General features: G+C 36.2%; 1 protein-coding gene across 1 annotated transcript in view; it reads left to right on the forward strand.

Moving 5' to 3' along the window:
• The first annotated feature begins 315 nt into the window (after window positions 1–315).
• The window catches only part of LOC120418230 (abnormal cell migration protein 10), a 36,410-nt gene continuing 21,368 nt past the window's right edge, over window positions 316–15,357 (forward strand). Inside the window, exons 1-2 of the mRNA XM_039580525.2 lie at window positions 316–860; window positions 11,481–11,567. Of these exons, the coding sequence (XP_039436459.1) occupies window positions 11,493–11,567 (75 nt within the window). The 5' untranslated portion in view covers window positions 316–860; window positions 11,481–11,492. The remainder of the gene's footprint in view (window positions 861–11,480; window positions 11,568–15,357) is intronic.

Consider the following 15,357-nt stretch of genomic DNA (forward strand, 5'->3'; position numbering starts at 1 on the left):
TTTTGATATTATAAAACCTCGAGAGTTTTTTTAGAAAAGGTATAAGATGAACTTCTCTAAGGTTGATGGATTTCCATTCAAATACTTTTTTGTTTATATAAAAAAACTATTTGTGAAAAAAACAAGTATCCCAAGCATTTGTTAATTTTGTCTAGTCCGAACCTAGAAGAAAAAAAAAGTTTCATTAGGATATTTATAATAAAAAAAAAATAACATTTGCTGATTTCAAAGAGAATCGGCCGAGGGGAGCCTTCTTTCCATAGCGTATGCTGTTTGAGTTTGGGGAGCATGAGAGCTTGGCGTGCTCAGCGAGTCAGTCTATCTTCTCCATCGTAGTTGTTAGGTTGTAGAGCAGTCATTTCCAAAACTTTTTGCATGTTTCGCGTACATATAATCGATTAATAGTCACTGAAACCCTTCAAAAAACGATTATCATATCATCCAGATCTTTTATTCACTACTGTGTTGATCACTTGGGCACTTGCGGTGTAGTGAAATGTGTGAAAATTCCTGTAGATTGAATTATTCGCAGCAAAAGTACCAGCTGTGAGTTTTTCGTGTAAAAAATGTGTGTGGGTAAACGCCCCTGTGAGCCGTGCAGCTTATGTTTTATGTTTCTTATTTGAATATTTGTGTATATGTGTTCCGTTCACCGAATCGAAGATAGTTCACTTCAAATGTTGGTATATTAATCGGGCCCCGAAGAGGACGTCCTGGTATCATGATACAAGAAGTGTTCGAATGCTTTTGAGTGATTATTGATAAGAGCAACAGCTATAACACGTACTACTAAGAGGAGTCTTATCAGCAGATACAGCGTTCTGTGCCACGGTAGTAATCATCTATCGCATAGTCTAAAGGTAATTTGATTGCTGGTTTTACTTTAAATCGTTTAAACATTATAGGGAAATATTTAATTGTGGTAAATGATGTACATTCTAGGGAATTTTATATATTTAATTAAAAGTTTATTGAATTGTTCTAGAGTAAATTAGTAGTAGATACTGCACAATTCGACAATACGTAAGTTTAATCATCCAAAGTAGTAGATATTGAATTTAGGGAATAATAATGTCGTCAACGTTTACATAATATATAAAAGAGATATTTACTTTTGGAAGTGGTTAAGAGTTGTTGGTTATGAAAAAATGCGAATTAAACTGTCAGGATTAATATGAATATTTATCGCACATTGCCTTGAAAAAGAAGCTTAAATGATGTCATCAATTATCATAATTTATTTCAGATGGTAGTAAAATGGCTTGGAAAACTATTGGTAAGCCGAAAACAACAATGAAGAAACCATAGCGGCAAAATGTAGAAGAAAATCGTGACAGAATTTAGTCTCCTTCGGTGGAGCCAAACAGGGCCAGATAAAGATTTTCTTATTATTCCATTTACTATTTTAACTACATGGGGTACATTGGCGGCCTAGAAGAGCTTCGGCTGCTGACAACAACAGTGAGTGTTGTTGGCTAAGCACACATCTGCTTAAAACGTGCAATTTCTTCGTTGCCATATGAGAAATGTAAATTTACCATAAATACGCTCTGCTCTGTTAGAGGTTATTTTTCTCTTTTGCTGTACATACACGAGTGTGTTGTATGCACAAAGTGTATGCGGATAGAGACTGTGTTGTGTGGAAATTGATCTTTTCCTGTCATTCGAACTGGCCTGCACAGCACGTAACGATCAGGAAGGTCAATCACTTTCTTACTTTCTGTTTGGAACTCGAGAAGGAGGATTCACGTTTCCATTTGTACAACAGTCCACTCTTTTGCAAGGATAGTTAGTTACTCAACGTAAAGCAATAACTAGTTAGTGCGTCTACTTAGCCACCTCATAAACAAAGCGGATATGAGCTAAAAACTATTCGTTTTGTGGCGTGCGAAATCGAGCAAACATCAATAACTTACATTCAATTCAAGTATCTAAAGAACACTGTTAAGATTAAATTTGCATGCACTCGATTCTGCTCATAACAACTTTTTTGTATGGATCTTGGAAAATAATTATTAGTCGATTAGACTGAATATTTGATGCTCTCTCTTTCACGGAAGCTTCTCTAGGTCAACGCCTCCCTATCTCGATGGTCCCTTCAATTTATTTACTCCCTATTACCTATTTGACTATGTCAATATTATCTCTTTTGCTTCTATGCAAAAAAGCTAATTTTTCCCATGGCCCATGAAGAGTATCGGGGCCACGTTTACAAAGCGGATACAGTGACTATTTCTTAATTTAATGGTAACATGTTAAGATTAATAATGTTAACATTCCGTAGGTCGCCTTTCCCAAGGTTGTCATGATAAGGGTCAAGCTTGTGATGATACACTACCTTCCCTTTACTAAAGCAATCTTATCCAGAAGGGAAAAGATCACCAGCTGTGTTGGTCCGCGCCGGGATTTGAACCCCGATCTACTGCTTACTAGGCGGAGCGTTACCACTAGGCTACGTGACTCGGTCAGGTTTTTGAGGTTAACATCTAGGTAGCAATTGTCAAAACCAGAATCATAATTATAGCAAAAAAAAAACATCAAGTTATTTTCAAAAGTTTTTCTGACTTCTGCTGATATTTGTTGATTTGCTTTTGTTTGCCCACAAAAAAACTTGGAGAAGTCGGACTCAGCTGATACTTCCTGAGACAGAGACGACTGTGCGACACGAGCGAGCGATGATGGTGGCAGCAGATAAAAGAGATGCTTTCGTGTTACCGTAGTAAAGGTATTAATCCGTGTCATACTTATGCTACCCACACGTTTTCTTCCGCCGATCGGAATACATAAACGAAAACACATTAAAAATATCGTTCGTACGGCATAGCTGTGGCATAGACTGAACAGGAGATAGTTTTAAGGTGGCTGTAACTTGATGATTCAGTTTTAGATAAATGTGAAGTGTTTTGACATTTAGTAAATGATATTTTTAACCATGCACCTATCATTATTTCCTTTTTCATTAACAAAAAAAAAAACAGAACTCAGTTAAATTGATAAACTAATGTTAATTTTTCTTCCTCAATCTGAATATGTTTAGTGACGTTTTCTACAAAACGTACACATAAAAATAAACCGAAAGTGTGACGAAAAGTGCCTACAGTTTTTGGTTGTCTCATTAGTAAAGTGGGCGGCACGTGGCCAACAGACTAAGTTATTGCCCTCATTTCACCAATGTAACAGAGACATAAAACAAGCCATATCACCTGTAAAATACAGCTTCGCAAATTGAATTTGTTTGACCGGCTAATAGTCAAAGTAATATTAACGAGGACCTAATAACACATAACAGCATTTAAAATGTATACGTTGGTTGGAAAACGTGTCTCCATTGCTGCTTGCAATGGCTTATTGTCGCACACCAAAATGGAAATCATTTCCGTAAGGGCTTCTCCGAGTTGGGTACAGACAGAGCTTGACTTAGTCAGCAGTTTCTTTGTACATAGTTTTGCAACGTTTTGCCCCGTAGAGAATGCCGTCAGTATACAAATTCAAGCGGCATAATATTTCAATAAGTCAAACTGCTAACTGTTGATAACTCTTTTGGATAATAATTAAATTATTTGCAAACTGCTGAAGCTCATTCTTCCACACTTGAAGGAAATCTCTCTTGGCGAGACGGTCATGAAACTGATGCCTACGCGCATATAAATTCCAGTTGATATCCCACACAAGTTGAGCCATTCGGCTGCACTCTCTATGCCACTCAAGTAGGTTTATATATTATCAATATATACATCCCACCAATGTGTGTCCACGCAGTCCACGAAGTGATAAATGCGACCAATAAAATTAATTCACAGTGGTCACCGTGGTTTTTGTAAACAATCATCGATTTATAATAGGGTTCTGGAATAAATCTCATATGATCGGATTAATGGAATGATAACACGACATGAAACATATACATATAAAGTTAATAATCTCCAAAGAATGATAACTTCAGATGTCGTGAAAATTAGATTTAAAACTGTAATTAAATCCATTTAGAATGAAAGTGACTTTATAGCTGTCGGCCACTATTGCTAGTAGAGCAATGTTGCCAAATCAGACGATCAATTACAAGCAAAACGTGTTTTCAACTGAAATCAGGTGATAAATAGTTCAATGGGAAGTGAGCAAGCAAGTTTCGATGAATAGTTTTCCAAAATCAGTTGTTTAAATAGTGGAAATCAGAAAATTGGATGAAGTTAGGAGCGAGTGCTTAGCCTGCCAAACATACGAGAATTTCCCCTACCAACCCCGATTGAATTTCTTTTATCAATATGGATTTCGCGAAAACCCATATTGATACTCAGAATTTTAGGGATTCAAACCGGCGTCGTCTGGATTGTGAGCCCAGTGCGCGGTCCGATTGAAGGGCTGGACGAATTCACTTAGAATAATAGAATAATAATATACATACTATATATATAAAATACGCCTAAAAATTGGCATTAACTTGGAACAGAGATCTGGGGGTCGTCAAAGTGGATTGCTTTGCTTTTTTTTTGCTATAAAATACAAAAAAAAACGTTACTTAATCTACCTTTAGGGGTTGGTGCCTTCCTCACATTCATAAAGTCAATACATTTAGTAAAAATAGTGACATCCCCCCTTAACATGTTTAACAAACCATAATTTATTACTCATTTGTTTTGATAGGGTTCGCACTGCGAACTTCGCAGACCTTCAATATTTCTGGCTCATCGGCAAGGTCTGATAAAAACCTATACAACGATAGTTCGCATGGAAGATTCAGACAATATTTCTATCACAATATCTGAATTCCGGCCTCCATAAAGTGTATAAATAACACTTAAGTGCTAATAACTTTTGATAGGGTTTCCAGATCCTCAATGTTTTAGGCTCATTTGAAAGGTCTTTCAGTTATCTAACTAACGTCGGGTTGCATAAGGGACCCGGACATCATTTTTATTGAAATATCTGAGATCCAGCCCCCAAAAAGTGTATAAAAAAGACTTAAGTGCTAATTGCTATTGATAGGGTTGTCAGATCTTCAATGACTCATTGGAAAGGTCTTTTCAATACCTTTCTGAAAATGTATAACATGATAGGTTTTCTTCCAAAAACCACCCTTTTTAAAATCTTCCGGATATACGCCAAAATTGTTTTTTTGTTTGCATAACTTTTGAAGTACATAACTAAACTTGCTGATTTTAAATAGAGACCTATGGGACCCCAAGACGGATCGAATGAGACTAATACGGTCAAAATCTGTTCATCCAGTCCGGAGATAATCGAGTGACAATTTTTTGTACACCCACCTAAACACATCCACACAGACATTTGTTCAGAACATGATTCTGAATCGATATGTATACGTGAAGGTGGGTCTCCGAAGTCAAATTAATAAGTTCATTTTTCGAGTGATTTTATAGCCTTACCTCAGTAAGGTGAGTAAGGCAAAAACATCAGGTAACTCACACTGAGATATACCCATTTGCAAATTTAAAGTTTATTAAACACATTTCATGATTGTTGATCAAACTGGCTCACATTTGAAATAATGATTAGTTTAAACTAATTTTCAAAAAGGGTAATTGAAATTTCATAGAAATAATGTTTTAGCTTGTATTTTCTTAACCCAATGAAAAGTTGTTTAGGCTAAGTTGGTGGAGAGCCAATCTGGTTATCCAATCCTAGCACATTATTGGACTCTAAAATGAACTCAATGATACTTGAAAAAGAGATTGTAATGAATGTTCAGATATTTTGGTTCATTTTATGAGGTTCTTCATGAGTCAACCGAGACCGGTGGTGTAGTGGTAAGCGTGGATGACATTATTGCGATTATATTCAAATAGGAGAATTCTGCTCATCATTCTGTTGATATTGTAAATGATTCTAGGATTGCTGCAAAATGTGAGCGAGTTGTGGCACTATAACATCGGCAAATAGTGTTCGGGGCATTTGTGGAAATAGAGTGTCCCATCCTCGAGGGTCCCGGAACACCGAAACTTCTTAGTATGGTGCTCCCAAAGATTCATTGCTTTTAGAAACAGAAAGGTGAGCGGGGGATCCTCACGTTTCTTCTTCCCATGTAGATTCCGAATTTTATTGTTGTGATTTTTTCTGGGCTGATTTTCTCAATGAACATGATTTTTAATCAGAAAACTGAATGCATTTTCGGATTCTTTAGACAATTTTTCACTAGGAGAAGGTTAAAAAAGTTTGTAAATAATAAATAATATGTGTTTTTGAAACACACTTAAAAAATATAGGCAATTTTAGTTGAACAAATTTCATGTAAAATGTGTAAACTTGTGATTCGTGCTTCGAATTCAGTACAAAATGCAATTTAAATCAATAATTTTATAAAAAAAACTAGTTTTAACAAATTTCAAGCAAAATTCCGACTTTTTAACAATTTTACCTAAAAATTGTATGTATTTTGTTAAAAAGCTTATAAACTTAGTTAACTAAATATAAACATTGATTTTTTTTTCTTAAAAACTTATCAGCTACTTTAGTGATGGTACATTTAACGTACACATAAAGTTTGAACATCTTAAATATGATTTTAACAAGAAAAACTATGACTATCAAATCACCCTGGAATTAAAACTATGAATTTTTAACGTAACTATTTTTCTAAACACTATTGAAAAAACTTTTTTTCCAAAATAGTGCATGGACTTTGTGTGTCCTACCCCAGTACATGTTTTAAAAATAATAATCTTGAGAAAAACCTTACCTGTTGGAAAATATTCCAAAAACAAATTGAAATCGTCGGGGGTCTGAAGCAACTTTTTTTCTAGGATTGCTGCAAAATGATATACAAAGATGGTCGAAAATCGAGAATATTTGGTAATCAAACACTCGGGTTGTCTCATTTGGGGTCACTGAAATCGAACTTAAGAATACTCCAAAATGATCTAGGAATGTGTAAGCCAATATTGCGGTCAACATGGCCGCGGTGGAATATTCAGTAAGGCTGGTTCAAATTCTATTTAAAGTTTTTGTCTCCCCCTTCAAAGTTGACTCGACAAATCAGGGGGCAAAACAAATATTTTTACAAAAAACTTCAAAAAAATTGAACTGCGATCAGCTGAAATCAATTTAAAATGCATTCCCCTGCGTTCAGAATCATTTTACGCATGTTTGGGTTGATTTAAAAATTTTCGATGTTTATTATCGCAAAATGTTTTTTTTCGCTATTTTTTTGTTTTCGTCAAATCCTGGGTACAGAATAGTGGTTCGCAAAGCGGCCTTAATTTAGAACTGTCAAAGCGGAACCAATTTACTGCAGTACATGTTTGCACCGATCTATAATTTATTTTGTCAGGATTTAAAAAATGACTCGAGCTTTTGAGGTATTCGAAGTCAACAAATCTTAAGATACAAAGATACATATATATATAATCTCGGAACTTCCATTCGGTTGTTCTTCTGGTTCACAAAATTCCACCAACTTCTGACGCAATTTTTCGTCACGTGGAAAAATAAAAAAAGTATCTTTTGGCCGCCTATCGTTTAGTCTACGAACAAAAAATGCGCGAAGCACTTAAATAATTTTTCAGTGAAAATTTTGACATCAACAGATCCAAAATGTTTCAAAACAAGTTACTTCAGCAGCATAAAATATGTCAAATCTTTCATTTTTTTGGAAACTAATAATTGCAAAACAACTGAACTAGTGTAAAATACACTGAACGTAACTAGTGTAAAACACTTTTTTCCATGCAAATGTTGAAACTATGGCTTGTTATTTCAATATTTATATATTTTTTTGACCCCCCCCCCTGACCCCGGCCATAGCCGAGGGACAAAAACTTTGAAAAATATTTGCATCGGCCTAAAATTCATTTTAAAATTAAATATGACATCAACCATTTCAATTTCTTTTGGATTGCCTAACTTGAGCTTAAAAAGCAAAAATCAATTCTAAATAATGAATTAAACTTTTTTTTACTAACGTGTAACATTTCTAAGTCCATTGTTTTATAATTAACAGTAAGTTTATCCAATTGTGATGTTCATATCTGATCTGGATCACCATTAATTACCGGATAGGATTACCTAGTTTTGTGTGTGATTTCCCAGAAGCGGCTTTTTTCCCTTGCGTCGCCTTTTAGTACTGAAATTGTGGCAGCTAAGGCTCATGCATTAAAAATGTGCAATCGCGAAAGTTGTCAGTGCAAAGTAGGTGTATGGTAATAAACTGCGGACGTGGTGAAACTATTAGTAGCAAAGACTGTAGCGCGCTGCTAGAGAGCCGACACAGTTTCATTCAAGTATAGATGTGTGACGTGCAGAATGGAAGATTAGCACGAGTGGTTTGCTGATGGCGCCTGTATGGACGCACATACGTTGGCATAACCTTTTCAAAGTGACTTATTAGAAGTAAACTTCATAAGTGTTTGTTTTCTTACTTTGAATCTTATTATCAAATTTCTTAACTTTAAAATTTGACTTGTGCAAATTTTGTTAAATTCACCAGCATTTTATAAAGTTCAAAACCCCAGTGTAGGAAGGTTTCAGTCAGATGGCGTGACCTATAAACTGTTGGTCGCTGAAGATTTAGCATAATGTTTCGACGTGTGACTATTTCGCAGCATTAACCTCCTACTCATGTATATGTAGGGGAGAGTGGGGAGAATATTTGTTTGTATCGCACTGGACTCACAATCCAGATGTCACCAGTTTGAATCCCGAGGCGGATTCTAAGTTTAAATATAGGTATTCGGTGCCCTCTCCCCGTGCCATACCTTCACACTTAGGGGTCCCGGGAGGCGGAGTCTTGTCGCAATAAGAACGATACACGCCTGTGGAGCCGTTGACGAAACCGCAAGGTTTAAGGGTGCACAGCAACGAAGGAAGTTGTTGTCTTCTTATTCCAAAATTGTCAAATTTACGGACCCAATCCTGCAACAACGTGATTGTAAAAATAGTCAAACTTTGTTGTAAATTACTTTGTGGACAGTACTTTAGGGGATGAATAAAAAAATATGTCGATAGTACCCGTAGTTTTGAAGATACTAAAATGTCTCTAACAAAAATCTGGGTGCAAAAACTTTGGTTGATGTGCACCGTTAAGTGGGCCACATTATAAGGTGTTACGTCGATTCCGTTTTTCGACATTGGGTCTGAAATTTGTATGCCTCAATCTCACCCCCAGATCCGATGTCACCCGAAAAAAATGTTTTTCATGCAAGAATGACTTTTTTAAATCAATAATAACTTTTGATGATCAAGTTCTACAGCTTTGGTATAAACTACAAAGTTGTAGAGCATCAAATAATCAAATTAATGAGAATCTCACTTTTGGGAATATGTGGATGGTAGTAGCGCACCGTGGATACCAAACCGTAAGAAAGTTGGGTTTTCCATACATTTTTTTCAATTTTCCCCATACAAACTTCACCTTTGAGTATCAATGGGAAAATGTAGACCGATTTTGCTAATATTTGGACCAGAGTCCTAAAATAGCTCAAGGAATAATATTCAGCTTGTGCAGCGAGGTTTTGAGAAAAAGTCCCATATTCTACACCCAAAGTTAAAGTCCATGCGGATAGTCCTTTCGAAAAGAAACGAGAGGATAATACTAGTTGGCGTGAATGAAAACCTCTCGCGTTACAACAACAACAAAGCATGTTCATTAAAACACTTACTCCCATTGAGTGGCTTACATTAACATAAGCCCGCCACGTAACCACCGAACCGTGGTGGCCGTTACGACAAAGGCGTAGTTCAATATGCCGAAGGTCTCGGGTTCAAGACTCGGTATCGACACTTTTTTTTGAAGGGTGATTTTTTTTGGAAAATGAACCCACGAGTAAAGTACTCTCGGTTATTTCGGGATCTATCCTCTCCGTTTGTGAACGTCATTTTAATAAAAAAAAATTTCTTTTTCAATAAATTTTAAGTGTTTATATGTATAGATATCAAAACAAGGAAAAAAGATCTCTTGGAGGTTTTTTGCAGCACTTTTCAGGAAAATGTGTGTAACTTAGTCCAAACATTTTTTTTCTTCGATTTCTACCATGGGTTTGAGTCAATTTTCTACAACAAAGCTAATTTTTTACCCACTCGCTGAAGAGAGGCTTTGGATCAAGTGTCTCCGGGGATCAAGTCTTCCCACTCTGCCCTATACAACTCAGTAGGATTAGGCTTGTGATCATTATTGCACGGTTGCATATTTATACCGTCTTGGACTGTTCAACTCTGGGATTTAGGCACTTGACAAGCAAAAAGGCGAAAACAAAATCAGTAAGTTTTTTTTGTATTTCTTTTATAGATTTGATCGTTGAGCTCCTTTTGAATTGTTTTAGTCCAGTTTGAAAAAAATATTTCAAAAAGAATAATTGTTAGGAAATATTGATTGTAAAAACTATTCCATTGTACTTTAATTGACACAATTGAAAATAAAAAAAGATATGTAGAAAGTGGGTCTCGTGGCGCAGGGGTAGCGGCTTCGGCTGCCGATCCCGATGATGCTATGAGACGCGGGTTCGATTCCCGCCTTATCCACTGAGCTTCTATCGGATGGTGAAGTAAAACGTCGGTCCCGGTTTCTCCTGTCTCGTCAGAGGCGCTGGAGCAGAAATCCCACGTTAGAGGAAGGCCATGCCCCGGGGGGCGTAGTGCCAATAGTTTCGTTTTTTCATGTAGAAAAGGGGTTTGCTTCAATAAATATTACCACGGGACCATCCATAAACCACGTGGACACTTTAGGGGGGGGGGGGGGTATGGCGATTGTCCACGATCCATACAAAAATGTTTTTTTTTGTATGGACAATTGTCCACGAAAGGGGGGGGGGGGGGGTAACAGATTCCCAAAAAAGTGTCCACGTGGTTTATGGATGGTCCCCACTTGGGACTCATATTTTTACCACTCAAAGTTGAACCACAGTTCAGCAACTAAACAGTGCTCCGGAGACTTTTATTGTAAGCTCCACATGCTGGCCCGGTCAACCCCGAAGCGCCATTCAACCGACAATCGCAGACTTTATCCACCGCTTCTGCACTTTTGGGGCTGAAACTCGTTTTCTATTCACCTGGGATTTATCCGTGGAGACAGCCTCCAATACCGTGCGGAACGAATAGAGGCGTGTTTCTGCACATAATTTAGAAAGTTTTAGCATACGGTCAGCGTGGTTTCCATAGCATTCGTTGGAAGATAAAATCATTGTTCAACTATGTTTTTTGTGTCTTAAAGAACTTAGAATGCAGCGATACTCTCTCTAAGTTGTCAAACCATTTTTCGTAAGTTTATGAACATTTTATATTTTTTTAAAACTAAACTGACAATTGTTTTGATGCATATTCCATTCATAATCGGCATTTAAATCAGCATAAAGCTAAAGTTAAGCATAGCATAGGCAATGTGTGTAGCATAACTACCGGGCGTTTGAGTTATGTTGCACGGTAAGTTTTCTCGATTCTTTAGCTTTGTCTCACTTTATAGCATATTTCAACCCGAAAGCTTGCTTGTATTAATCGATGTGAAGGTTGCTAAAGATGCAATTATCTTTTTTCAGATTCGCAACACAATGACTTCGTGTCTTACAGAAGACCCCGATAAGCTGTTGAACGAATGGCTTGGGGAGTTGGAGAATTTGATTGGAGTAAGTATCACCATTGTTTACCACATTAATGCATCTAGGATGTTTCAATTACTCAAATAACTCATTTTAAATATATTTAAATTTTTATGTCTCTTGACTCTGCAAAAAGTCGTTGGATGTTATTTACAAATTGCAGTAAAAATTCTACGATATTTTAAATCAATGATAAAAAAACCTTTGTGAACTTTATTTTTTGCTAAGTTTTTTTTTAATAAAAAAAAACACAGAAAATTCTCCATATCGATGCCTCTGTTCTCTCTAATGCTATAACTGGATAGAAATCCCAGCAAGCTTAGTACAATAGAGCACAGAGAAATCGATATGTCGCTACTTCGACGTGATCGTGTTATTTTGTCGCATGTCGATTTTTGGCGTTTCGAGATGAACGCGTTTTAATGTTTGACCATGAATAAACAGAAACTAGAGCACGCAATGTCAAAAAAACAAACACCTTTTGTTTGGCTGACCTTTTTGTACACTCTCCCGCAATTTGGTTGCCGGAGTTCGGGGTTATGATCGAAAATGTAAACAGTAGACGTGCATGCTAAAGTGACAAATCGGCCTCTGACTAAAATTACCATTGGCAAGTTGTGATCGGAACTCAATTTTAAATGAATTTTGGACGTGTAACAAGATAGCATGATCAGGACACTTGAGTCACAATGTACGGTATGGAGGAAGCAAAATATTATAAATCGAAAACACCCATGAGAGATTTATACGTAGGAAGTTGTGTTTCACCTTCCTGATTAAGAATATGTTCGATTCAAAATATTCTATCGGTGAAAATTGCTTTTTTTCAGAAAATATGTGTTTCTTAATACTAATAAAGACGCTTGGTACTAAATAAAAGTTGAAAAAAAATGATTAAAAAATACTATTTTTGAAAGTTTATGCTATCCAAAGGTAGAAGAAATGTAAAACAATTTGAGACACGACATGTAATAAAACTTATTAACAAATTATTAAAATTTACTTGAGCCACCACACGCCTTCTCCCATAGTATTTTATATGGGAAAACAATTTTTTTCTGAAAAACGCAATTTTCACTGATAGAATATTTTGAATCGAACATATTCTTAATCAGAAAGGTGAAACACAACTTTCTATGTTTAAAATCCTATAACGTGCAAATACATTTTTTTAATTTATATTATTTTAAAGCAGTGTGAAGTTCGAAACAGAATTACAGTCTTTGACGAACATTATAGAAATGAATAGAACTGTTTTTTTAAATATTCCATCGAAATAATTATTATGGTAGAGCTATTTAAACTAACAATAATTTTAAACATATTTCTCAAACTAAAATTTCATACTATTTATTAATCAGCTAATCATATTAAAAAGAAGTTAATTTTAAATTTGAAACGTAACCAAAAACTCTGTAGTGGTTCAAGTATTTTGACCATAGAACAGAACTAGTCTCAAGTCTTCAGCTGTCTGAGTGGTGTACATTTGCAGAAACGTGCCTTGGGCTAGTTGAAATGTAGACAGAAACCCAAAAAAAAAGACAGACAAACTCGAGGACAATAAGCCCCGCTGATACGGCCGCATGTGGTCGGAGTGCCTACGAGGCGAAGTAAAATAAAATTCATTTGTAAAGCTTGCAGCAGACGGCTCTCGGTACGGTGAGGATTCGTGGCTCGGAAACATCTGCTCTTTCGAGTGACCAAAATAAAAGATTGAACCGTGTAGATATAGGGTAATGGGACTTGATTTGGGCATTCTTTTGGACGATCAAAGTTAATTGATTACTCTAATTCTATGAGTTTTCATAATCCACCATCGATTAAGAAAATATGCGCTTGCCGAAAAAAGTGTCGCCTACCCTAAGTAGCAGCAAGAGCCTTAACATATTACTGAAGGCTTTTAACTGAAAATGTGGATATTATTTTTTTTCTGACAAAAAGGATCAAAACGTGAAGATAAAATAAAGCTGAAACCGCGGGCCAGGACCTTATTTCCGAGCACGTGTTTCTTATATTTAGTTGATGGATTAGAAAGCTCGTACCACCTGCTTTTCCCTACCTTTACGAAAATGGGCCGCGCCCGATATGCAGAGTTCTTCTTCGTTGGATTCTTTTGCTGTGTTTGCTTCTTTGTTACGGCCAAGGGCAGTGGTACAGTTTGGACGCCTCTTTTAGATGGACCAGTTTTCGTAGCATTAATTTGTTGTTGACGTTCGCGTATAATCACAACTCCGAATGCAACGCACCTGTTGAGCTTTGAATAAACAAGCATAAATGTGTGTTTTTGGGATGAATACATTCGCACCCAATCGAAAACTGTAACTTTGGACAAATTTTATTTTTATAACATTATTATCAGACCAATTATAACATTTTATGATAAAGTGAAAAACATTTTTTAATAGTAACTGTTGCTCGGACGACAATTTGAAGGAACGATATGTTTTTAAAGTGTTAGGTTTAAAAGTAATTCAAATATACTATTAGTTAAGATTTTATAAAAAATGATATCCCTGCTTTGGGACTATCCATAAACAATGTGGACACTTTTTTGGAATTCTCCGAACCCCTCCCCCCCTCCCTTCGTGGACAATTTCCATACAAAAAAGTTTACAATCGCCATACCTCCCCCCCAAAGTGTCCACGTGGTTTATGGATGGACCCTTTGATTTTATATTCATTGTCCTAAAATTTGGTTGAAGTTGGTTGCCGGATTTTCGAGTTACCTTTGGCTAGTTGTTGCACTTGCAGATTGTTACAAGATAGCTGAATCAGATTGAATCAGATCGCAACCACTTTATTATGAGGAACAACAACATTGCTTGGGATTTCGACGGTATTTGTTCAGTACCATAAACTGGGGTGAGATTGATAGCCCGGGGTGACATTGATAGAAATTTTATTTGACCACTAATTTGGATACATCCAATATAACAGTCATATTTTTGCATATATGTTTGATAATAAGGTAGCCCTTAGTGCTAATATACTCAAAATTCTCAAAAATGTTGAGAAAAAAAATAACAACAACAACCAATCACCCCATGCGACACAAAAGAAATGAAAATTTACACGAAAAATAAAAACAATACTGCGCGTCCTCGCAGGCATCGCACTGCTAATAAACTAATTAAGCATAGCATAGCATAGCATAACGGGTCTGCACCACGCTGTAGGGGGTGCCACAATGGTCAATTCAATATTCTTAGACAATTTGATTGTTGCCCGGTACAACCAAAAATATCTAAGAACGTCAATTTCCACACTGTGCTCCAAGGCTACGCCCATACGTGGGGATTTGGGAGGGGATGTTTTTGTTGTTCACTAGTTCACTAGGCAAAACTGCAGGGAACCCATGCGACTTTTAAAAGTGAACGGAATATTTTTGGGAGGTTTGAAATGGGGGTTAGAGGACTTTCATCGGGCCGATGAAAAATGTTGAATGCACTGCTATTAAACTAATTAAACTTATAAATTAAGAAACTTGCCTGCTCTAATCAAGCCGTTTATTAATTATTTACAGTACGAAGTGTTTTTTAGAAGTTTGAATCGATTTGCAAATGAGCTTCTACAAAAAGCATTTTACAGAGCATGATTTATTTTCAATTTACTTTTTTGGGCCCTGTATTCAGAACCATCATTGACAATCATTACTTCACCACCTAGGTTAAGAATATCCGATGAAAGTAATGTTTTTTTTTTCTTTTTTTGGTATTAATGCTAATAGAGTTTTGTTAAAGTATTTGCAGAAAACTGTATCTTTTATCTTTGTAAATAGGAAAAACAATTATATCATATTTCTTGAAAATTTCGTTCT

This window comes from Culex pipiens, chromosome 3 (genome assembly GCF_016801865.2).
Source record: "Culex pipiens pallens isolate TS chromosome 3, TS_CPP_V2, whole genome shotgun sequence".
Lineage (NCBI taxonomy): Eukaryota > Metazoa > Arthropoda > Insecta > Diptera > Culicidae > Culex > Culex pipiens.